At 29.1% G+C, this 26,894-nt stretch overlaps 5 protein-coding genes across 6 annotated transcripts in view; 3 read left to right on the top strand and 2 right to left on the bottom strand.

The window, feature by feature from the left end:
- The window catches only part of LOC143192835 (uncharacterized), a 47,851-nt gene extending 37,047 nt beyond the window's left edge, over nt 1–10,804 (bottom strand). Inside the window, exon 1 of one of the 2 annotated variants that reach the window (XM_076398558.1) lies at nt 10,502–10,804. In XM_076398558.1, the coding sequence (XP_076254673.1) occupies nt 10,502–10,538 (37 nt within the window). In that variant the 5' untranslated portion in view covers nt 10,539–10,804. The remainder of the gene's footprint in view (nt 1–10,501) is intronic. The other variant, XM_076398557.1, reaches the window with a different exon arrangement.
- A 197-nt stretch (nt 10,805–11,001) lies between these two features.
- LOC143192838 (uncharacterized) lies at nt 11,002–18,882 on the top strand. The gene is made up of 8 exons (XM_076398565.1): nt 11,002–11,411; nt 11,539–11,781; nt 11,831–12,262; nt 13,025–13,247; nt 13,639–13,790; nt 13,846–14,016; nt 14,071–14,163; nt 14,854–18,882. The coding sequence occupies exons 2-8, from the start codon at nt 11,557–11,559 to the stop codon at nt 16,210–16,212; spliced, it is 2,655 nt and encodes an 884-aa protein (XP_076254680.1). The 5' UTR covers nt 11,002–11,411; nt 11,539–11,556; the 3' UTR covers nt 16,213–18,882.
- A 1,044-nt stretch (nt 18,883–19,926) lies between these two features.
- On the top strand, nt 19,927–22,316 carry LOC143192841 (zinc finger HIT domain-containing protein 2). The gene is made up of 7 exons (XM_076398568.1): nt 19,927–20,083; nt 20,223–20,459; nt 20,514–20,629; nt 20,683–20,761; nt 20,952–21,102; nt 21,406–21,615; nt 21,706–22,316. Exons 1-7 carry the CDS (start codon nt 20,034–20,036, stop codon nt 22,012–22,014), a joined length of 1,152 nt encoding a protein of 383 aa, XP_076254683.1. The 5' UTR covers nt 19,927–20,033; the 3' UTR covers nt 22,015–22,316.
- Nucleotides 22,317–22,620: 304 nt separating this feature from the next.
- Nucleotides 22,621–24,659, top strand: pyd3 (beta-ureidopropionase pyd3). The gene is made up of 9 exons (XM_076398567.1): nt 22,621–22,742; nt 22,788–22,988; nt 23,043–23,172; nt 23,229–23,453; nt 23,536–23,736; nt 23,796–23,906; nt 23,962–24,168; nt 24,329–24,415; nt 24,474–24,659. The coding sequence occupies exons 2-9, from the start codon at nt 22,882–22,884 to the stop codon at nt 24,558–24,560; spliced, it is 1,155 nt and encodes a 384-aa protein (XP_076254682.1). The 5' UTR covers nt 22,621–22,742; nt 22,788–22,881; the 3' UTR covers nt 24,561–24,659.
- LOC143192839 (WD repeat-containing protein 18) lies at nt 24,601–26,260 on the bottom strand. Its single transcript, XM_076398566.1, has 4 exons — nt 25,914–26,260; nt 25,651–25,858; nt 25,401–25,527; nt 24,601–25,341 (listed from the first exon to the last, which is right to left on the bottom strand). The coding sequence occupies exons 1-4, from the start codon at nt 26,141–26,143 to the stop codon at nt 24,656–24,658; spliced, it is 1,251 nt and encodes a 416-aa protein (XP_076254681.1). The 5' UTR covers nt 26,144–26,260; the 3' UTR covers nt 24,601–24,655.
- Between the last annotated feature and the right edge of the window lie 634 nt (nt 26,261–26,894).

Below are 26,894 nucleotides of genomic sequence, written 5' to 3'. Positions count from 1 at the left end.
TTTAAAGTTCAATCTTTTTCGCCATCCCCCATAAGGCCAACAAAAGTTCATAATTAAATAAAATTTCAAAAATACAGCAAGCTGTGCATATATGTGTCATATTCGCTAACAATAAAGGAAAACATTCTAGTGCAACTTTTTGATGTAATGATTTTCTACATCATTTTATTATTAAAAATGAGACGTATATCACTATGATACTAAGCCTAAGGTCTAAAAGTCTAAAACAAAAGACCACGCAGTGATGAGAACACGACTCTTCGGATTGTTTTCAGAGTGTTTATGTCAGTGTTTTGGTTCATGGAGTAACTTCAAACTGGAAAAATACACTCAGATTATTACTGTCACCGTTTGATCCAACTGGGCGCAAAAATTGGTTAAAAAACAATTTTTGTGAAGACAATGCACAAAAAACTTTCGTACAAATCAGTGATTTTGCATTGTCAATTATCGCAGCTCAAAAAATGCAATCGTAGAACATGATTTTCATCAAACGAATAAATGCAGATAAGAAGAAGGTAAGAATAAAGGCGATATTTTGTAGGCATTCCAGAAAATCGCAACAGGGGTCCATAAATTGGACCGGAATCGTTGGAATAAGTGTATGAATTTGAATTTTAAGGAAATTATACGGAATAACAAATTCATTTTTACATTTATATAATTTTTATATAAATTTTTATTTCCGTCCCCTTATTGAACAACCTAGTACACCTCTAAATATAGGATGTATTCACACTATCTGACTTTTGAATTGTTGATAGTGACAGCTATTATTACAAGTATATGTTAGACATTTAGAGTAATTCGTGACAAAGTTATACGTGAAGAGTAATTCTCGTTACTCGGAATAATATGTCTTCTAATATTCTTGCATGTCATTCTCCTATTTTTTTAATCTAACAAGTAAATTACTGAAATTTAACGAAATAGAACAATATATCAAACGTAGTCACAAAACTTGGTCGGGAACAAAGTCATGCTGACCATCCGAAGAGAATATTGTTTTAAATATATTATATTAATATAAGATATTAAGAAAGGTTGCTTGGTTCAATAAATTTGATATAAATTAAGCTCAAAAATATAACGTAGATTTTATGCAAAAAAACTACAATATATTATACAAACTCTATTGCCTTATTAAAATTTAGATGTACGAATGTATGACATACGATTTTCTCTAACTGTTCGTAATAAATTAGCCTACTCAAGAAATATGCAAGTAGCAACAAAGCTTATTTTGATACTTTAAAGGTAAACTTCCGTCGTCATTAATTTGACTTCTCAAGGTGAAACTCGTTGGTGATGGTGTAACAATTAATCACTTTAGCAAAATCAAATGTCTTTCAGGAATCAGTCAATATGATGACAAGAAAACTGGATATTGTACAAGATGTTCTATCAATTTAGATTTCCACATTGTTGTGGACTTAGGACTTAGCTTAAATATTGCAAAACTCACAAATATATGAAAACTGAATTGCTTCCAAAAAGTACGCGAGTCGTGTAGAGAAAAGAATGAGAAATCGTCTTCACAATGTAAGGAGAAACACTTAACTTGCAAATTTGTTTGTGGAACATAATTCCCATTTAATACATATAATAGGATAAACAATTTGTTATGGGACTGCCATTAGAAAGGACATTGAAGTTGTTGAAATAACAACCAACTACAATAGTTAGAATTCCGCAGCTTGATGTTTCCTACTTCCTATACAAGTTCGTGTGGTTTGGTTCGCTTCAATCTTCTGATTTCCTGTGTGTTGTCCAGTTAGGTTTTAAGGCGAAATCTCGGATCACTTCGTATATCCATTAGATTTCAAGGTCATTATGCAGCTCATTGTTGGGTACGTAGCGATAAGCATTGGTAATTAATTATTAGTAAGAACTTTATTTTGGATGCGCTGAATTACTAGTTGGTTTGATGTCTTAATGCAACCCCATATTTGCACCCAATATGTCCAAATTGGCTTTATGATTGACTGATCAGAAACCAATATTCCGACTTACCAGTACAGTTGCTGAACTTTGAGTCTAATCTGCTCTACTTTTTGCCTAACATGATGTTTTCAATGTAACCTACTATCGAGTTATATTCCGAGGTATTTAGCTGATTCTGCTTCAGGAACCGAAAATCCGTCAAGTGATATAATTAGATTTTTGTCGTTTCGCCGCAACGCAAAATTAACATTAGCTATTACGTTGTATTTTCCAGTCTCTAGTCCATTTATAGATCTTATTGACCACTACTTGTACCGTTTCTACAGCCTTAAACAGAGATACATCTTTTGCCATGAGCGCTGTGTCGTCGGCAAATGTTACAAATACTGTTTCTTTTGTTGATAGGATATCAGCAGTATAGATTAGATACAGGAGAGGTCCCAAGACACCATCCTGTGGAACTACCTTTTTAGGATTGGGGTTGTTGTGAATTTTTGTGGCAAGTTCCATTGGAGATATCAGATTTACAGCTACATCGGACTGATAAACAGGATCAACATCTATTGTAGATTCTATATCATTCAGTTGGAATACGTTAGCTAAATGTTCTGCGAATTATTCAGCTTTTTCATCGTTGCGTCGAACCCATTCATTTCGATAGTTTTTAATAAGTTTATAAGATTTCTTATAATATCCAGTGTCGTATTAATTACAAAAAAAATATTAAAAACCAAAAAAATAAATAAAGTTGAAATGTATGGCAAATATACATTTCAATAAGCAATCAGTAAATTTTGAACAAATATTTTATTTTGAACAATGTAACAGGAACTGAAAAATCCCCGGTCTGACACATAGATGGCGCTACTATAATTAAATCCATGTGTTTGTTAGTTAGCCCTAAGCCTCAAAATGTTTGTATACATTTGACAGCTGTCGGATCACTAGTTTGTGAATTATAGCATTTTGAGTGAAGTAATTTTTGTTATAGTGAAAAAAATGGATAAAACGGAATTACGCGTGTTGATAAAATATTGTTTTTTAAAGGGAAAAATACAATTGGAGCAAAAACTTGGTTTGATGCTGAGTTTCCGAACACTGCCTCAGGAAAATCAACCATCAAGGATTGATATACTAAGTTAAGACGTAGTGAAATGAGCGCCGAAGACGGTGAAAGCAGTGGACGCCCAAAAGAGGTTGTTACCGACGAAAACATTATTAAAAAAGCCACAAAATGATTTTGAATTACCGTAAATTGAAATTGAATGAAATAGCAGACACCCTAAAGATATCAACTGAACGTGTACATCATGTCATTCACGAATATTTGGGTATGAGAAAGCTCTGTGCAAAGCGAGTGCCGCGCGAGCTCACTTTTGACCAAAAACAACGACGAGTTGATAATTCGGAGCAGTGTTTGAAGATGATCAAGCGTAATAAACCCGAATTTTTGCGTCGATATGTGACAATGGATGAAACATGGCTCCATCATTTCACTCCGAAGTCCAATCGACAGTCATCCGAGTGGACTGGACACGATGAACCCGCTCCAAAGCGTGGGCAAACACAACAGTCGGCTGGCAAGGTTATGGGGTCTGTATTTTGTGATGCGCATGGAATAATTTTCATTAACTACCTTGAAATAGGAAGGACCATCAACAGCGACTATTACATAGCGTTATTGGACCGTTTGAAGGAAGAAATCGCCGAAAAATGGCCGCATTTGAAGAAAAAGAAAGTGCTTCTTCACCAAGACAATGCACCGTGTTACAAGTCAGTGCCAAAAATCCAGGAATTGAGCTTCGAAATCCTTCCTCATTCACCGTATTTTCCAGATCTGGCCCCCAGTGACTATTTCCTATTCTCAGATCTCAAAAGAATGTTCGCTAGGAAGAAATTTTCGTCGAATGAAGAGGCGATCGCCGAAACTGAGGCCTATTTTGAAGCAAAGCACAAATCATACCACAAAAATTGTATCGAAAAGTTGGAAGGTCGCTATAATCAGTGTATCACCCTTGAAGGGAATTATGTTGAATAAAAAATAAACTAATTTTGCAAAAAAATGTGTTTTACTATGGTAGATCGTGGACTATGGCTATGGCTGAATTGACCTGTTATCCGTAAATATTTGTTACATCTGACATTTACAAATTAATTTATTACTATTTTCCTGTTGTACTTGTATGGCTTCTATGTTGCTGTGGTTTAGTTACGTCTTTTCGTGTTTTCACGCCAAGATCAATCTTGGCTAACTTCGTAGAGCCATCTGATTTCGATATCATCGTGCAGTTCATTGTTGGTTACGTAGCAATAAGCATTGATAATTAATCGAAGAACATTGTTTTGCCAACGGTGGATTACTAGTCGATTGGATGTTTTAGAGCAACTCCACATCTGCACTCCATAAGTTCAAATAGGCTTTATCTTTAAAATCCAAATTCCATATTAAGGCAATCTCTTTAATATTAGGTCAAGTTGTATCTTTCGGCTAAACATTACAGTTCGTTGATTTTGAGTCTGATCTCTACATTTTGACGTGATGTTTCCGTAAATATGATTAGGAAATTCTAACATGAAAAAAAATTTGTTTTGATTCTATTATCGACCTTATCGGCGCCTGCAACTCAAAATTAATCTCATCTATTTTTACTATAATTTCTGATATTGATGCATTTTTTTAACATGGGTTGTTGTACAACCTACTATATAATATAAACTAAGGAATATTTTTAAGAGGTCTATGCACACAATCGTTGCATCTTTATCACACAAAATTAATTTGAAATAAATAATTACAGAACAACTGAAAACATTTGATTAAAGATTTACAGATTTTGTTCACAATATATAAGGAACAGAAAAATTTTAAAAAGAACCATGAAAAGGGCCGTGAATGAAATTCAAGACGGACTGTCCTTGAATAATCAAAAACATTGGACTGGAATTTATAAAAAATGTAAAATTATTCCATATATAAACAATGTTTGATAAAGCCTCTTAAAATAATTAATTAAATTCCATATATCTAATAAGTGCATATGCACAAACCTATAGGGAGGCCTAGAAATTCGTTTTTTATATTTGGGGTCGTTTAAAATTCTACAATAAAAAAACACAACAATTCTGAACAACTTTCATAATATTTTCCTGTTCTGGTTGAATATTCAGCTGCAATTATTGCAACGCTGTCAAATCATTAGATCAAGCCTCGCTTTTATGATGTTGCCGTAAAAAAATCTGCTATACTCAAGTTGAGTTCCCTCGGGATCCAAGATATGTCACCAAGGAGAGATCAATCAATTTCTGAAAAAAACACGTTTCTTGCTAATCGTATGCTTTCCATTTAAAGTTTGACCCATGGCCCATCAAGTATATCTGTTACAGCCTTGAGTCGAAAACATTTTATGAGCCACCCTATACTATAAAGTTTTGATCCGTATTAATACAGACACACTACCAGAACAATACATTAATTTAAATTTCATAATTTATAAAACTGATACCGTTACAACCTATTTGAATTTTTATGAATATTTTAATCGTATTTTTATTAATTTAAAATTAAAGTTCAACATTTTACAAATATATTTCACTATGTAATTACAATATATTTTCAAAAAGTGTCTACATTATTAGATAAAAGCCTTATCATAGCAATTTGACAGACATAGGGGGGCCGAAAAAAATATCGATATATCGATATTTTTGGCCTGTATTTTTTGCTCGATATATCGATATTTTTTAAAGGAACTACTGATAATTATAAATAAGATATCGAACTTTTAGTGGCAAAATAAAATATTGATATTATGGTAAAAGCCTAGGGAGTATGAAACTTTTGTTTTCGGATTTCTACCCCGATCATAAAGTGAATTTTGCATGAAAAAGTAGGACTCGAGCGATAAAACGTTCGATACATGTATCGAACTTTTGTTCTGAGATTTCTTCTTTCCGAACATCAAGTGAATTTTGTGTTGTTTGGTACCGATATAATGTGTTCCCCAATATATTTAATATTTTAATAAAAATATTTTTTTTAAATAAAAAAATTATATATTTTGAAATATCGAAATATCGATATTATTTAGAGTCGACGTCCCTAGATAGATAAGTGAGAGTCTGATAAGTGATTATAACACGATGATCGACAAAAAGTAAAATGTAAAACATTAAACAATTTGCCTTTTATTTCAAGCGTTGCTAATTTTTAATCACTTTAATATGTTTAGCTGTTTTTGGATTAGTTCGCGCGAATTTGTTAGCGAGAAGATAGGTTCGACACCATACTAAGTCAGATTTTAATACCAAGAAGCTAATTCACAACATATATTTTTATTTTATTCAAATATATCAGCTTGTCTCAATACTTTATATTAAAACCACTATACGGTAGAAATAACAAGCAAATTACTGATATCACCTGTTCGAAGGGTGGTCATTCGACTAAGGGCTGCATCTGACAACGACAAATCGTTTAGTCTGTCTTTTTCCGGCCCAATGGTTGTTGTAATCGGCTTTTCCGGGAATTATATTATACGTTTAATGACTTTTTATTTGAGGGTGGGCCTGGGGTTTAAGTTATTGTTTGATTATAACAGAATTGATAAATTATTGATGGAGAATTTTTGTTTATATAATAAGTAAAAATAATATATTAGGTTTAGTTGTTTAAAATCAATATTGGTTTTTATATTCGAAATAGCAGCCAGAAGAGGCAAAGTACTTTTGGGGACCGGAAATTACTTTGAAGGTTATGATGTTAAAGCTGGAAGAATTCCTCAAAAACTACCAGAAAAGTGCATAAACTTAATAGCATTTATATTTAAAATAATCTTTCAAAGGAATTACTTCCCTAATACTTGGATAGTGGCTTAAATCATTACAATTCTAAAACATGGAAAAGCAGAAGATGTACATCAAGAGGATTAACAATGTAAGTGAAATTGAATATTCTTGAACATCAATTTGTATGTTCTAATAAGAACTGAACTATTGAATAAATACCAACTAAATATAAACATAAATGCCAAAAAATATTGCTCGGCTGCATAACTAGATATATCTCTATCTCCAAGTATGGTAGACAAGGCTGCAGATTATTTTAAAAAAGCTTCTCCCTCATGTGCACTCCCTGATACTAAAATCTTACCTTACAGGTAGATAGCTTGCTATAAAATAAGTCGATAAATACATTTATTTTGAATAAAATACACTTAACTATATCCAATATGTTCAGAGTTCCACACGGCAGTGTACAGGGTCCAGTATTGCATCTCCTGTATATTGTTGATATCTTAAGAGGAACCAATGGTCAAGGAGATTCCAGACACAACTTAATAGCACATATTCACCACTGGATAACATAACGAGCATTCAAAATATTAGTCTAATACTCGAAAGGGCATCAGTGGCATCTAATGAACGTGCCAATCAGCTAAATATGCCACAATTTACAAAACATTTAGTATACTCCGGTCTGATTAGTGGACATACTTAGTGCAAGATACGGAATAAGATCTTTTACACAAAAGATCACTTACTGAAGTACTAGATATATCATGTGTATAATAATTATAAAAAATACTTAAGTCATTAGGCAGATTATTGAACCATTAAGGATAATAAAATACTTCAATTAACAATTAGTAACGTATCAATAGTACTCACGTGGTTGACTGTAAAGATCAATTATTTAGTGTATTTCGTTTAATACCCAAAGGAAAAAAATATAATTCGTCAGCGAACTACTTAACACTATGGGTATTTAAACATTAAATTTAAACAACCTTCTGTGCGCTGCTGTTGTAACATGACGACTGGTTATGCTATTGCTTAACCCCAAGAAGTGTAAATTTCCTGAGGCTGAACTCTGAATCATGTTGTCCATTCAATTGTCTAAAGATGTTTGCTGGGGAAATAGTTGATTCATCATTCGAAACACATGCTTTTTGAGTAAGCACTAAAACTCTTCAAATAGAGTGTACAGCATCACATTGCAGATTTTAACTGTATCCAAATCCAGTTTAATGTTCTAGCAAAAAATTTTGGAGTTGTAGGAAATTTTGTCGTTGTCATAAAAAAAAACTATGACACTGAGGAATATGAGGCTGGGGAAATAGTTGATTCATCATTCGAAACACATGCTTTTTGTGTAAGCACCAAAATTCTTCAAAGATAGTCTACAGCATCACATTGCAGATTTTAACTGTATCCAAATCTAGTTTAATGTTCCAGCAAAAAATTTTGGAGTTATAAGAAATTTTGTCGTTGTCATAAAAAAACTATGACACTGAGGTATTCTTCGAGCAAGAGAAGTGGAAATCGGTAGGCGAAAAATTCGATAAAATGGTGGATGGGGCAAGATTTTGTAGCTTGGCTATTTTAATTTCTATTAGGACATTACGTCCAAAAAGTACCCTTCAGGTGTAATGGTTTAATCAGGATATAATTTACACCGTACCAAACAATCATTGCCTTTTGATGTGGTTTAAGCAGCTTTCAAAACTATTGAGAAGATGCGGAAAACCATTTAGCTAGACGCTGCACATGGTTATATAGAATTCAGTATAACTTATTTTCCCCAATTTATGGTATTTTGTTACGTTGAACTAACTACTGTGCCAAAAACAAGTGCCAATCTGCGCCACTGAATTTGTTCATCAACTGTGTTCTGATTGGCGCACCTTAAACAAATGACTTCATTTCTAATAGGATATCAGAGAGAAACATGTAGAATTTGCTTTAAGCATCGCATTTGGAAGACCTCAAACTTACATATATCCTATACGGAAGGTCCGACACGGCGTATTAACAGGTCAATTGAAAAGTCCCCGGCCTGACACATAGATGGCGCTACTAGAATTAAATCGAAATACACACTTAAGATGAACCGGCAAAATATAACAGATAATGTTTAAACTCCTCATCAGTATAAAGGTCTGTTACAGGAACTTCAAGACAAAAAGAATATTGACGATCCCTTTAACCTGGGTTTTCAAATGATCAATTCCTGATACTTTCTTAATTCAGTGTATATTCTTATTTCCTAGTTTTTACTCATGGGAGTCATATTTATCGTATTAGTAAGACAAAATCAATTTGTGCTCATTAATAACACCTGAATCTTGCCTCTAAAACCTCTAATTAAAATTAATATGATTTTCCGAAAGTATCAATCCTCAAAGAATACCTAAAAATTACATGTTACTTCGTAACAAAAAAAACGTTATAAATCCAATATTAAAATATTAAATCAGTAAGCTATAGATAATTTATTGATCTTAATATGAAACATGTCTGTCACAAAAATATGTCATTTGTTCATTCGTTGAAACCATGTCGAATGCATCGATGACAAAAAATCAACCTGTTCTCAAACATCATATCAAAGTTAGATGACCTTCGCAACTGTCCGCAGAACAAAAACTTATTTAAATGCATGTTTTTTCTGCACGGACAAACCCATTTTAGCGACATTTAATACATTCCTCAGATTGTTTTATTATTAATGCTGAATTTCAAATCCTAGCTGGTCACGATTTCATGTCGATATTCTTTATTGTTTTCCTTTTTCCAGATCCACAGTCTGTGACACAATATTTTATACTATCACTAATTATATATAAATGTATTATATTATGCATAATTAACATAGAACTGCGATAAATTCTTAATTTGTGACGTATTTTCATGGCTATAAATAAAATATTAAAAATATTATAGACTAGACTGGATCATATTACTAAAAGTCAAATCTCAAAAACATTGCGTACTTAAAAAATATAATTTGTAAAATGTTACGCTTAGCTTTGAGATAACTGTTCATTGGTCACTTTATGCAAACAAAAAAAATAAACATCAGATAAACTGAACACAAATATATTTGCATTGACATAAATAATATAACAATTGTATATATTAATATAAAATTTTGGAATAATATTAATTTTATTCTACACATTTTCATATAGTTTTCAGATACAAAACTGCTTGAAAAACTTCAAGATTCAAACAACAAAACACAAATTAATTGTTATTAAACTATTATTAAATCTTCTGAACATTGTAGAAAATGATGTGATCACACTAGTGTAAATTGATAATAGATCATATGATTTTAACACAAAGCCCACCTGTTGAGCCCATGGTCATCGTATTGGACACGTCAAAATAATAGAAAAAGTAAACATAATATTCTAATACATTTCAACCGAGTATTATCGTCTAACTTCATCTATTGAAATAATATAAATCTACACTTAACGTCGTGCGTTGTTATTATTAAATAAAATGTTAACTACAAAACACAACATACTCCCCCTTAAATGGAAAGAAAGGAACATTTAAGAACTTATTATCCAATTTATTTATTAAATCATGCAACAAAAGATATAATTTTTGACATTGTAGACATCAATATCCTATAAGGCCACTAGACACTAGCAGATAAAAGAAAACAATCACGACAAATCAGGAATTAAATAAACATAAATTTCAACATATTTTCTGTTCTTGTTTTTCTGTAAAAAGTTCGCATATTAGTATAAACAGAACCTACCTAAAAACGCGGTTAAATCTGCTGCTATAGTATCCATTTTCCATTAATAACATTATAGATAATAGCACATTCTCACTATAAAACGTTTTAGTAAACTAAGACACAATTTTCACATTTTTCACCAAACTTTTGAACTTTTCCTCAACAGCCTGTGTTTTCCACGTTATTTGACAGATGAAACTTCATTCATACTTTCTTGTATGAGGTAAATATATTATTCTTCACATGTACGATAATATTTAATAATATATTAATCAAATATTATATAGTAACCAATTTTCAGCAATATACCCTTTATTTACTGGTATATCAGAAATACGTAATATTAGATATTTTTATTTAAAGCAAGATACTAAGAATAGCATTATTGTATATTTTACCTAGCTTACATAGAGAGCGCCACTAAATATTATTACTATTAGGCAACTAGTTAAACAAGGATATATAAAAATTCGTTTAAATATAGTGTTTTTTCAATGTTTTTTACTGAAATTGAATTTGATTTAAATATTTGTTGTATGTTTTGGTGATATTCAATAATGAAATCGCTTGTTATCACAGGAAGCAGGTTATCTCATTGATAATTATTGGTCCCATTCATGCATTGTAGCTTTATTGATCTAATCATCTGACATTTCTTTGAGAAAATCTAGCGAGCGTTGATGACCTACTCTACTAGCCCGAGTGTTTACAAATTCGAGTAGACATGGCCGAATTTTCTTGCCACGGTTTTCTTAAATTTCCTGTCAAGAAATACTCATAAATATTCGTAAGATGTTTGAGGATTTTTCTATTGACATCACCAGTTTTAATAGACTCAAATGATCTAGTAAAATAGCGTGAAAAACGTTGAAAATAGTGTGTACATTTTTGTTCTTTTTGAGTTATTTGTGATCAGTGACCCAGGAAGGTAATAAACAAATGAGTGTTGATAGCCTTGATTGTGCTCATCTGTTTTGGTTACTTTATTAGATATACACATTCACATTTTTAATAATAAACCAATATTTTGATGTGTTCTTAAATTAATATTTTAGGAATTTAAAAGTATCATTATGGAGGATAGTACAAATGAACACAGTGAAAACATGGATTCACCACCAAATTATAGTAAAAAGGAAAGAAACTTTCTGGAACTTGATTTGAAGGATCAGTCTACACTTTCGACTGATACACAGCCTGTTCTTGTTGTCCAGAGTCCTAAGACTCCTACATTATCAAGAAAACTTAAGGCAGTTAGTTTAGATAGTGAGCCACAACCACAATCTAATACATTAGAAGTAAGCACTATACAATGTATAGAATGTATTGTTAATATTGCTTATGTAGGTGTCAAGAGATGTTTTTTCTATGCCTAATACTCCAAAAAGACAAGTCAAACATAAATTATCATGTGATTTGGATGATGGTATACCAAAAGGTACATTAGCTCCAAGTTTTACCTCTAATCTTAAAAAGTTTCCATCAAACAACAGTATCAGTGGATCACAAACTCTAAAGACACTTCCAGAGATTAATGCATTACAAGACTTTTCTGATTGCCCTATACCAGAACCTCAAAAAGTTCGTGCCAAAGGATTACTAGAAAGAAGAGGTTCAAATGCTAGCTTAACAATTGATTTGGGATCTACCCAGAGTATTCCTGATATAAAATCTGTGCCATTCAATAGACTGAATACCGCAAAAAGTGTTTCAAATTTATATTTAAGTTCAACAAGTTCAGTTGAAAAATGTGCACATGCCAAAAAAAGTGAAGTCAAGGTATGTCAACACATTTTTTTCTTTTGAATATAAAGATAGCTTGCTGTATGTCATGTTTGCATATCATATAGCTAAAATCTTCATAAACAATAAATAGCATTCAATATAATTCATAGATTTATAAATGTAATTAATGGACATATAAAAAGATGTTTTTGATATTTTAGATTGCTGATAATCAATGTAATATATCTTTTCAGTAACTTTTCCTTATACAGCTTCTACATACTTTCCATCAATTAATAAACAACTAATGCATTTATAATAATTTTGTGCAGTTTAAATAACTTATCAATTACATATTTTCTGGGAAATATACAATCTATTCCAAATATGTAATAATATGATAAATGTAAATAAGGTAATATTAAATAATTATCTGTCTATTATAATAAGTAATCAAATAATGTGATAAACATTTTATTTCGTAATTATGAATAAGTTAAATATTAATATGGTAAATAAAAAAATTATTTAAATATATAAAGTAATATTTAAGTTTTAACAATTATAAAGCAAAAAATAAAAGTAACGATATTCACAATAAAGTTGGTCGTTACAAGTCAAGAACCAAATTTTTGCAAAATTGTCAATTTTTTATAAAAAGGTTTGTAAAGGGACACCTTTTTAATTTAACAATCATACATGCTTTTATTTCAACCAAATGTTCAGTAGTATTGTTATACTAAGAAAATTGTATTAAATTAACACATAATTTTACCCACATATAGCAATATTAAATAAAAATTTTCTTTATTTTAGGTCAATACAGACAGACGAAAATCTCAAGAAACGTGCGGTAACTGTACAATCTATGAATCTGTTCCAAAAATGAGTGTATGGAATTCCAGATGTCAAAATTTAAAACGTTGTAGTTATTGCTCTAAATCTCGAAGAAAATCATTATCAAATGAAAATTTATATGTACCGCATTGTAGATTTTGCGAAAGTGAAAACAAAGAATCTGAAAATAAACATTGTAAAGGTACTGTTATTAATATTGTACATAAAATAGAATTAGCTTGTATAAACAGCCTTAATCGCCATTAAAGGGCATTTTTTAAAAAGCTTCAAGCCTACATCACAAAATAGTCTTCTTTTCTATAAGTTTATTAATTATACCTCAATTTAAATTATCATTATAACTCTAGTTTGGTTAAAATTTTATTACCATTAAAAGTTGGATGTACCATTGCAAAATACTAAATAATGAAATATCTATAGATATTTCATCTCTACTTTATATGCTAATTAACAAAAAGCTAGAATTACCAAAAGCTATAACAAATTGATCAATAATTATTGAACTGCTGACATACTTTTTTATAAAGCCAATACATATTTTAAATAATTGAACATTGCTAAATTTTTTATAGGCATTAACCAAAGAGAGATATCTTCAAGACAACCTGATTTGGAGGATTCACAATATGTATCAGATGACTTAAAACTTCATTTGAAAAACATTGAATACTTAAAAAAAGCAGGAAATATGTTATCTGTTTTAGATCTAAAGGGAGCTTGTGAGGTAATAACTTTGTTTAATTTTGCATCTGCTTAATTTAATGAGTTGTATTTAATAGAGAACATCGACATTACATCAGGAGTTTTGGGAAGTCCCAATAAACTTACCAGAGAAATGTTATGTTTCTGGCAGTCAAAGTAAAAACCGTTATAATGGCATCATCCCTAATGAGCACAGTAGAGTTCTTTTATCTCCAAATAACGGATATATACATGCTAACTTTATCAAGGTATGAAACAATATCATAATATGCATAACATATATTAAAACCATATATGTTTAGGGCCCTGATTACATAGAAACAGCTTATATTGCTACACAAGGACCATTATCAAATACATGTATAGATTTTTGGGAAATGGTTTGGTATTCACAAGTAAGTTAAATATAGCAAGTTGTTTTATATTTTGAGGGAATAACAGTTAATATGACTTATGACTACTGACTTATAACTTATAACTAGGCATTTTTGTAAGTACTTCATATTGGATATCTGAAATAAAAATGCATTTTGAACGCAAGAATAATAATTTTTATAATTACAATCTAATATGTATATATAGTATTTCAATGACAAACAAGTTTTTCTTCGATTACATGTGTCGTAAAAAATAATGCTATAATAGATATAAATAAAAAAAATCGTAAAATATTGATGGTTCATAGCTCATGCTCTGTATTTTATGAAATTACCAGTTTATTAACACATTAAACCAAACAAGACCATAAGTCATTGTAAAAACACGACCTTGATTTTGTCGTATAACACTGGTGTTTGTCTATATGTCACTTCTCTACGTATATATGAAGCATATTGGGAAAGGCCTATATAGAACATTTAATATCTTCCACAAATTTTATTTATGTAAAGATACACCAAATGTCAAGTTATTTTGGGTTGATTGACTTGAACCGACTGTAACTTGAAAATATGCTTTTTCTATATAATAAAAAAAATTCCTCAAAATGAAGTCCGTTTTAAAATTATATGCATGAATATAAAAAAAATATTTTTATCAAAAATCAAAGAATGTACACATCTTTATTTGTATTTTTCGTTTTACAGTGCAAATGTATCGTGATGCTCACCAATTTAGTGGAGAAAGGTAAAAACAAATGCGAATTGTACTTTCCACTTGGTAAGAAAACAGACATAAGTGAAGCGACATTCTTGTATATTGAAACCGTAAAACAATTTGATAAATTCACCTTTGACCAAAAAAACCCTGCAGAATGTGTCACTGAAATTTTTGAATTTGAAGAAAAGAATGAAGTTACATTTGGAAAATATCATATTAAGTTTGTCAGCCAAAGGGAACTGGATGAGTGTCAGATCAGATTGTTAGAACTGAAGAAAACTGATACTAACGTTGAACCTAGAGTTATACATCATTATTGGTATAACAAATGGCCCGATCACAATAAGGCTCCTCCCGAACAAGTGTTGAAAATTGCCATTGACGTTTTGAGCATTATAGACGGCAAACAGGAGAATAACGAAATTGTTGATCTCAATTTGAACGCTAGCGAACATAGTGATTGTGAAGATATTAGTACAAATATATTAAGTAGTAACGAAAATGGTAGTAGATTCACTTTTAATGAAGCAATCGAAGCAAGTAATTCTTGCACGGCATTAGAGTCGACTAATCAAATTGAAATTTGCCAAGAGGTTAATAATATTCCTATTAGTACAAATAGTTCAATGGATATAGAATCTTACCATGGCGAAGTGGATTATACAGAAACCACATATACCACAAGAAGTAATGATTGTTCTACGATGTATTGTGAGAAAGTTGATGTTAAAACGGAAACATTTTATTCAAGTACAAACCAAAATAACTTTAGTTTCTCAACTAATTTACAAAATAAATCTAACAAAGAGACTTCTGATATTGACCATAGAATATCGCTTGATGATCAAAATACATATACGTGCGATATTCGTCATCAAAGTACCTCATATCACGAACGCAGTGCGTGCCGAACCGATGTACCTAGTGAACCGAGTACGAGTAATCCAAGAAGTCGAGAAGGGTCGATATCTGACTTCAATAAAGAAACTCTTTCCAATAGGTGTAGCTTAGATTCGAAACTAGGACATCTTAATAAAACGAGCGGATTTAAGAGCCAGTTAAAACGGGAAATGTATCCGTTAAAACCAAAGCCCGGCATTAACAATAGGAAAAAATCCACGGAACATGTTAAACTGCCAATAGTCGTACATTGTAGCGCTGGTATAGGCCGAACCGGTTGTTTTCTGGCGATTTTGAATGGTATACAACAATTGAGGCGCAGTAACAAAGTTGATATTTTGGCCATTTTGTGTTCTCTTAGATTGAACAGGGGTGGCATGGTACAAACTGCTGAACAATATGAATTAATACATAGAGTTTTAAGTCTCTACTGTGACACATTGTAAAAGATTTAAGAAAATATTTATACTGAATTCTATTTTAACTATATTTTAAATATTTTTTGTATTATATCAAAATATCAAAACATATTTTATATCAAAACTATTTTATTTACTAGTGCCATTAATACCATTTATTTATCAAAAAAAGTTATATAAAGGCGACATTAACGACTTTGATATGATATAAACCTCAATATTCATCAATAATTTTTATATAAGAACTATTTCACAATGATTAGTATACAATTTATATTCCAACTACAAATACTTTGACTAACACCATACTTATATAAAATATCAATCCCAAGTATTCACCTTTTCATTCTACCATGGACATTGAATAAAAATATATAAACTATATATTATAATCTTTATTGGATAATTTAAATCAATTAACGTCAAATATATGATCAAGAAATATATATATCGGCAGTATTTTGTAGCTCTGTTATACATTTACTAAATTATTTAAGTAATTTTTTTTATAGTTAATGAAAGATATAGCATAATTTCAGTTCTTTAAATTTCATAACACAATTATTGTTAGTTTTTTGTAATTGAATATGAATTAATCACCTAAGAAGTAAATTTAAAAGTTAATCATTTTCAATATTATTTTAGTTAAGCTATATGGAATTTATCATTATTTGAGAATTCCTTTAAAATATTTTACTAGCAGTTTAATTTTATATGTTTTAATAATTAGTTATTAGGCTTAATTAAAGCAACATAAAACTAAAGTATGGGATGTAACAACTTTATTTTTTCAATTAATATAATGAGTAGTCGATTAAGAACACTAAAATATAATTGAGGGTTAACTCATCCATATATATTAAAATATACAAGCCTTATATAAGACTTTTTTTGATCTACCTGCATTTAGAGAGTTTAAAATCTTTTCTATTCTTAACTGATTATTTTGTGGCACATTTTTTTCTATATAGTAAATATACTTTTTAGTTGAAAAATAATTAGTACAAACAAATTGCAATCATTCCTTTTTTGGTGACTATTCCACAACAAATCTATTTTCTAGATATAGTATTTTTCTACAGATTTCTATAATGTCCTTTCATTGCGACCTCTTTACTATAATAAATGATTTTTAATAATAACGTTGCGATTGGTTAATCTTGCACAATAGAAAACGATTGCAATTTAAAGTTGTAAATAACGTATTTTTTGATCTATACATAGTTTGTACAAAATCATTTAACATTTTGTTCTATATAAGAGTAATGTGTTATTTTTCATTTATGTTTCATAGAGGCAGTATAAAATATAGATAATGTTTCTTGCAACTTAATCATTCATGTTTTTTATAAAACAATTTATTGAAAATAATTCAGATGTTTGTATTAGGTTCAGTGTTAAGCGAATCTTAAGCTAAAAAATTGTTTTTACATGTGATAATTTTTAGCTATAGAAAAAGTTAACTGTAAATATTTTTATATTTTTTATATTTTTGTTGATTCTGTATTAAATGGATATTTATTAAAAATGTTTATATTAAAAAATATATTTAAAAAAATAAAACAAAATATGAATAAGATATATAATTGATGATAGTATTTCTCGTTACATATTTCAGTTCTGTTTTGTATAATGAATTTATTAAAGTATTTCTTTAATAGGTTAATGTTATAATCTTTTATTTGATTTTATTCATACTTTTATTTGAACATTAAACGAAACGTATAGACAAAAACAAAGATGTAATAGAATCCAGTAACTCTAATTTAACACTAAGGAAAATAACATTTTTCATAGCAATACAAACAGGGTTCTCTTTAATATATATTTTTGTTTGAACTAGGAATGGAGAATTTTAAGCTTTGTCTTTTTGTTAAAGCGCACAATATATGTGATAAGGGATTTTAAAAAGATATTACCTATTAAATACACATTTTTTGTCTCATGAAAATTTTTAAAAAACTGTATGGTTTCATTAAAATCTATCTTTGACGCTATCTTTGATTAGGTAATATATCTTTAAAATGCCAATTTATATGTTCAAAAAAGAGTGAATTTTTTACCATGACGTAAAAACCTATTGTAAATTTAATATTTACTCATATATAAGGTGTGTCTCGTATGTGTAGACAACCTTTTATAAGTTTAAGATATAGCAAAGTTTAAAACTACAAGCTGGCTCTTGCGAAATGTCTAACTATAAAAACAATAGATTCAAAGTCTATAATATATATTGTCATAATTGTATAGATCTTTGTCTCATTTTAATTAAAAATATAAGTAAAATTATTTACATTTTCTCTATTTTGCTTTTTAACTAAAATTAATTGACTTTTACTACAAAGATAGTCGAAAAGATGTTATGAAAGTCAGTTTGTAATTTTAACTTTTGGATCCTAAATATGTGGTGTAGATCTACCCATCTGTATAACCTTTTTTGTAGTACAAATTCGAAAAAGTCCTTTTTTCATACTATTAGATATACTCTGATGTAATTTTGTGAATGAATGTTTAAAATTGTATGTGGGTAATATAATTAAAAACAATGTTAGATGTATGTGCCATATTTATTTTTACTGACTTATTACTTAAAGACGATGAGCAACATGGCAGTTCTTTTTTAAGATTATATATTAATCTTAAAATTAACCATTTCAAAGTTTTACATGGTGTCAAATAAATATAAATTTAAATAAATATTACTTTGTTTTATTTATTATACTACATTTATTGTAGAATATATTTATTTTCAGCATTTCCTAGGCACTATATATTATCAAAATATTTTTACTAATAAATTATTACCATAAAGTTGATATTTTGATAGAATATTTACTTTTACTGTATATAATATGTTATTGCACATAATAAGTGCAGAGAATATTATTGTAATATTGGCTTGGTTGGCACCATAAAATATACAGACTATATTTCTATGTTTTGTGGTTGGCACTATGGTTAATACAACAACAAAAATATATCATGACCATGAACGCTCGGATTGAATTAATTGCCATAATAAAGATATACATTAGGAAAAAAGAATATAAAAAATACAACATATTTCTTGAATTTCTTTTCCGCTCAAAAATATCAATATATTATTTAATATTTAGGTTTATTAAAAATAATTAAAATATTTAAGATATTTAATTTTTTCTCAGCTATCAAAAATATCGATATAACAGTCAAAGACCAAAAATTTCGATATTTTTTTTAGTTGATTTTTTTGATTGGAGTGCCAAACTAAAATATCGATATCAAAAACGTAGGGTAAAGAAGGAAAGAATAAATATATATATATATATATATATATATATATATATATATATTTGAATTTTTTTTGACATTGCTTCCCTGGTTATTAAAAGAATTTTCAGTGAAGAAAGAAAGTATCGATAGTTTTCGATTTAGAACTTTTTGTTGACATAAAAAGAAGGCTTTGGTTATTTTTAATTATCAATATTTTCCTCCATGGTTGACATCCGTAAAATGTAAATAATTTAATCATATATAAAATATATTCTCCATTATCGTATATCAAAATTCAGTTTTATACATATTTACACTTTTCTGCAATGCGTTCTCTACATAAAAATCTAAAATGTTTGAAACATTAACACACTACTAAAATAATTTATTTAAATAATACAGTAAACAAATATTGTATATATTTTCCTCAATATACATATATTCAGACGTTTATTAACACACTTTAGACATTTGAACTATTATCATGATTAACTGTTAAATGTCAAATATTTCATTTCTGTATTTTGCGAAACTTATTTACATATATATATTTCCCAGGGAACAGCGCCGTTATTTAAATTTTTTTTGGGTAGAAAATGGCCAGTGCTAAAATTATTGAGTTAGATGAAACCAATACATGTAAAATGTAAGTATTAATTTAAAATACACGCAACTATTAGCGAATTAAAAATGAGTATTATATTTTTACCAAAATATGTATTTTCTTATACAAATGAATTTCTAAATAAATTGGGCTTTCTGCAATTATCTTTTATTTTTTTTAGATGTGACAATGCCTTAGCCAAATATTCATGTCCAAAATGTAACATCTTATATTGTTCTTTGACATGCTATCAAGCTGAAACACATTTAGAATGCTCTGAACACTTTTATAAAGAAAGTGTATTAGAAGATCTAGGTTTAGATAAAATAAATATAGATGCAAAAGCTAAAATGATGGAAATATTACAAAGAACACATGAAAATAACAGGATCCCTGGTTCAGATCCTGAAGAAGATGGGTAAAACAAAATTATAATTTTTTTAAATAGAGTTAGACCTAGGTTAATTTTCAGTGATATTGATTTGGATGATATTGGTCCATTTTCTCAATTTGTAGACATTGAGGATCTTGAAGAGGATTTAGATTCAGATGATGACAACTTTTTAGATATAACAGAAAGGCTAGCAGGTCAATATTTTATTTCTGTATAACCTAACAGCATATACACAATCAGTTTTTAGGTGTAAATTTGGATGATGCAGAACAAGTGTGGGAAAAACTTACAGAAGATGAAAAACAGGATTTTGTTGCATTTTTAAAGTAAGTTATTTTAGTTTATGATTATGTATATGCATATTGATTAGATTTAATTGTTATAACATAATACCATTTCAATATATAAGAAATAAATAAAGAAAATATTTGAATTAATTGTTTTTTACACATAGTTTTTACCAAATAATATTGAATGTAAATTGATATATTTTAATTCAAATTGTATTTAATTTAGAACAGAAGATGTAGCAAAATTAATTCCATCTTGGGAACCATGGTGGTTATTCAGAGAAAAAAATGTAACTGAACTTAATGACAATGGTGAAAGTGATTTTAAAAGTAAATGTCCCAATTTAAATAATATTAAAGACTTTTTGAGTATCACTGTAAGTACTTTCATTTATTTTAAAACTCTACTAGCCAAACTATTTAAATACATTCAGTAAAGCACTTATTGGGATTGAAACTTAAAATTAAAATACAATATTAAACTTTAATAATGCATATAAATAATAGATAGGAGTTAGAAAAGATATTCAAAAGAATGTATTTAATAGCACAATCTGTTTGTATATTTAATATTTTTTTATTTTCTTTTATAAATTATTTTTGGTATTTAAATATTTATGGCTAGTAAAATTACAAGCCATTTAATGTTCAAGTTACAATTAACCTATCTATTTCTGTAGAACAAAACTCCAGCAGCCTGTGTTAAATACAATTTAATAAATATTTTATGCGCCTATGCCTTTACTGCCAGATATTTTAATGGTGAACATTCTGATTTTGCACATGAAGCTGTAGCCTGTATTTCTACAGTGTCACTAGCTTTAAAAAAAGGACATAATTTTGAAGATAGTGAAACCAGCATAAAAAGTGTAGAACAAGAATGTATAAATGTAAGTATTATCTTAGAAAATGTCATAAATTTCATATTTTTAAATATCACAACATTTTATATTCCAATACTATTCCTTCCATATTTTTAGTGTGACTGGATATTAACAGACTCTGAAAACTTGGACTTAATGAGGGATGATATCAGTAAAATATTAAAAGGTCCTAATGTACAGGAAAAAAATTTTTATATTCTCTGTGCTTTAACTGATTTACAAAATTTATTCAAACAAGCTCAACAAAAACCTAACAATTTAAAACAAAATGAATTTGGATTTTCAAAACAATTTCCTAATGAATTCTTCCCACATGTGCAACATGAATCTGTTGAAAATGTGAAAAAGTACTTAAAAAAAACGGAATATTTCTTAAGTTATGCAAAAGATATTCTGGATATTTAAAATGTATAATTAGGTATAATACATTGCTACAAGGAAGAAAGGTCATTTATTATAATAGTATTTAATGTTGGTTGTTCTAAATATTTTTATTTAGAAATTTATGAAATTATAGAATAAGTAATTTTACTTATTACATGATCACTTAAATGCCATTTTGACAAGTATACTTTGTATTAGCTGTTGACTTTTCCGTATAAACGCAGATAGTCTTACTCTTCTAGGTATTTATTTTCTTTATTGGAATGTTGTATTTATCATTATAATAGTAATGATTTTAAAAAATATAATTTAAGTTCTACATCTATATGTATTTTTATTATACAATAAAATACTCCTTAAGACGTCAATTACCAGCCATAACAACAATTCAAGGTTGTCTTTGTTATGTTTTAGTGGTAATTACGAAATACTTTTTATTTAAACTAGATATAACCGGATCGTTAGACAGTGTCTTTTTTTTAAATTTAAATTAGATTTAACTTACTAATACTAAATAAGAAAATGACGATAGACTAGATGGCTGATAGTTCATTTGTGCCAAATTTAAGATATTAAAATAATACATATGTAATACAAAACATATATATAAGTGAATAAATGTGGGAAGTCCTTTCAACATTAAGACTTCGTTAAAATTCGACGAGACGCCACTGTTGAGAAGATGAAAATATAATTATAGGCAATAAACATTTGTGTTAAGAGCTAAAATAAGATTAAAACATCGACGAGTAGGTATCTAAAAACATAATAATTTTAACTTTTGGGGTTTAAAGTTTTTAGAAGTGATATTTCATGTTAGTAAATTGGTTTGTTGAATAATTTGTGTAAGTCGTAATTTTTTTTAATCGTGGTATTTGCACTAATAACATGGCTAAAATTCCGGAGTTTGAAAGTGTAGATCTTATATTGCAAAATGCATTAAACGAGGATGATTATAAGAAGGTCTGTCAGGTCTTATATGGAAATCCAACACCGTAATATTAATACAATAACTAAATTACTATTACTATTACTATGTTATATTGTAGTCAACTTGAAATATCATCCACCGCTAAAGATTTAGCAAATCAATACAATATTGAACTTAAAGCCTACTCTATACCAGCTCAAGAAGAACAAACAAGAAAGCCTAGAAAAGTCAGAATAGGATTATACCAAGTAGTATAAGGTATTCTCTACTTTTACTCAATATTAGTGATCTTTTCCTATTTTAGCATGAGTTGCCAATTTTAGCTTGTTCACCGATAAGTGAAATGAAAGATGCAATGCAAAAAATGGCAAAAAATGTTATAGCATTGGCTTCAAAAATAGGAGTCAATATATTCTGTTTTCAAGAGGCATGGTATATGCCATTTGCGTTCTGTACCAGAGAGAAAATTCCTTGGTGTGAATATGCTGAATCTGCGGAAAATGGCCATACAACTCAACTTCTACAAAATGTATGTTTACATAGTAATTTTATTTTAACTAGTTTATTTATAACATAGTGCCAGGCTTAATTTAAATTTTTTTTTATTATAGTTAGCTAAGGAATATAATATGGTTATAATTTCTCCTATATTAGAAAGAGATGGAGTAGATACTTTATGGAATACAGCTGTGGTTATAGACAATTCTGGAGATTATTTGGGAAAACATAGAAAAAATCACATTCCTCGTGTAGGAGATTTTAATGAATCAACATACTACTTTGAAGGAAATACAGGTCACCCTGTTTTTGAAGTACAAAAATTATACAAATTTCTTGAAATTCAGTATTCAAATGTTTTATGATGTTTTAGACTGTCTATGGAAAAATTGCAATCAACATTTGTTATGGACGACATCACCCTCTAAACTGGTTAGCTTTTGGCCTCAATGGTGCTGAAATAGTTTTTAATCCATCAGCAACGGTAAAATAATCACAAAATAACAATTACATTCATTAATAGGTATGGCTATTTTTAGGTTGGAGCTCTAAGTGAACCATTATGGGGAATAGAGGCCAGAAATGCTGCAATTGCAAATGGCTACTTTACTTGTGCTATTAACAGAGTTGGAACTGAGGTATTTGACAATGAATTTACTTCAGGGGATGGCAAACCGGCACATCGTGACTTTGGACACTTCTATGGGTCTAGTTATGTTGCCGCCCCGAACGGATCTAGAACTCCGGTAAGCTATTATTAAAAAATGTAACACATTATTGTTTCACTAAAGCTTAGTAGCAAATTGTTGTGTTGAGTCTATTTATTATATATATATATATATATATATATAGTTTGCTTGGACATTATTAGGGCTTGACATAACTTTCTAAATTTAATATGTACAGGGTTTATCAAGAACACGAAATGGATTACTTGTTACTGAAGTTGACTTGAATTTATGCAGACAAGTAAAAGATCATTGGGGATTCCAGGTAATTAAAAAACTAAAATATTGAATATCACACATACTTTTCTAAATTGTTTTGGCAGATGACAAGGAGATTAGATATGTATGCAGAATTATTATCACAAGCAACGAGTCCTTCATATAGCCCACAAATAATTAAAAAAAAGTAATCTTTTTATAGCTATTATTATAAATAAAACACAATTATACTCTTACGAAGATTTTATAAAATATAAATGTAATTCTTAAAAATAAAATTTTTAACTTAGTCTTTATTATTTATGTTATTATATTTCTTGCTGATACTAATTGCTGCTCTATATAACTGGGTGTTTATTATTCTTAAATTAGTATTTTCCTCTTCACACTGTTTTCTTAACAATTCTTTCTCAGTGCTACTTTCATCATCAGAGAGTTGAATGTCTTCATTTTGAATAGTAGAAATTATAAAATCATCAGAATCTTGATCAATGTTTCTTTCTAAAGGTTTGACAATAATGCCAACTTTAAAATTTTGTTCAAAGAAATTCGAATAATTTGCTACAAATTTCACATTTGTGACTGCTGATTTGTGTTCAAATTTATGCAAAATTTGTTTGCTAAAAACATCCCATGTATATACAAAATTATCAAGTGACCCAGAAGCTAAAATGTTGTTTTGTAAATTTAGTGCTAAAGCAACAATTTTATCTTTATGCCCTATGAAGTCATAATCTTCTCGCTTCTGAACATATTGAGTTAGGGTTCTTGGTGGATTTTTGAGATTGTAATATCTTATATGTCCAGAATTTGAACCTACATAGAGTCTCCAACATGGCATATCAATTAAGATAGTTGTAAGAGGGGTGTGAAAAACTAGTTTTAAAAGAAGTTCCCCTGTTGATAGGCTATACAAACAAGATGTTCTATCCACTGAACACGTTGCAATACGGGAATTTCGACCAAAAACACCTTAAACATATCATAATCAATACTTACATATTAATTTTTTTTAATACTTATTAACTCACCTAAATCAATATGAGTTATTGGCATTGAATGATCATTTTTTATATATTTAGGTTCAACTTGTCCTATGCTACTTTGACTCAATAAACTGTGATAAATTGCAATTAAATCTGCAAGTAAATATACAACCTGAAAAAATTATTTCATAAATGCCTAATAAAGAAGTTGATATGCACATTTTATCAATAACATTCACTAACTGAATTTATGTAATAATCTCTAATCAAATACTTAAGTAAACTAATTTCTTACCAAAATACCATCTTCTCCGCTAACTACAACATATTCTGAATCACTTGAAAATTTAACACATGTAATTGGTTGATAATGTCTTTGTTGCACTGTAACTAATTTTCCTGAGCTAATTTGCCAAATGTATAATTTAGTATCAATAGCCACGGCTAAATATGTATTTTTTGGACATATCGAAAGACAAGTTGCAGGTCCCGGAAGAATAAGCCTAAAATATTTCTAAAGTAAAATTTTCTGAAATATAACAGAAAAAGGTACCATACTTAATACTTTTATCTATTTCCTGACTATTCAATGGCCAAACATGAAGTAAAGGTTTGGCAATTTCAGCACTTAAAATATAAGATTGCTCAATAACATCCAATGTTTTAGGTGGAATAGAGCCACCGTTTTTATATAATTTTAAAACATTTTTAGTATTATAATCCCACAGACATGCTGAAAATTGTTGTGATAATTGTGATGAAGTTAACAGCAACTCCTTATTATTCATCTTATGCAACTACTTAAGTTATTCTTAAAATTTGGAAAACAAAGCATTTATTCCACAATATAAAACAGTCTATATTAGAGGTTATCTAGAGATATGTAGAGATATTTTTGATGAAGTCATTTTTTTATCGACAGCTGTAAATGAAAGTATCGAACTTTTAGATGTAAAGTATAATCTCGATATAATAACTAAGGGTTTTCTTAGGGGAGTATCGAATTTTTTTGGCTTTTATCCACGCAGTGATTAAGTAAATTTTGCGTCGTTTAGTATTGACATTTCGTGTTCGTCTATATATATTTCTTTTAATCTAAATCATATATTATATGTTTCGAACATCCCTACCTAGGGATACCAAAATCTTTTTGTATTATCGATTCTTACAAATAGACTATCGAACTTTTTGTAGCAAAATAAAATATGTATATCAAAAGCTTAGGGGTTTGAAATACATAACTTTTGTTTTGATATTTTTATCCATTTCATATTAAGTGAATTTTAGGTGGTTGATATCGAAATTTATTTCGCAACCGACATCGCTAAGGATACTTTAGAAATCATTGTGGTCCCAAGTGTTAGATATTCTCAGTAGGATGTTGGCAGGCTACCTAATAGTTCCAAAAGTAGCCGGATCTCCAAACCACAATTATTTTTAAAGATGCTGCATCCGTACCGTCATGATTCAAGATAAAATACAGACACGGGTTGGAGTCCTGCTGGGGCATGGTCGTAAATTTATGTTTGTGATTGTCCT

This window comes from Rhynchophorus ferrugineus, unplaced genomic scaffold, assembly GCF_030347505.1.
Source record: "Rhynchophorus ferrugineus isolate W39M unplaced genomic scaffold, kcgeb_rfMv2 rfM3, whole genome shotgun sequence".
NCBI classification, from domain to species: domain Eukaryota; kingdom Metazoa; phylum Arthropoda; class Insecta; order Coleoptera; family Curculionidae; genus Rhynchophorus; species Rhynchophorus ferrugineus.
This window is presented reverse-complemented; position numbering and strand designations above follow the sequence as displayed.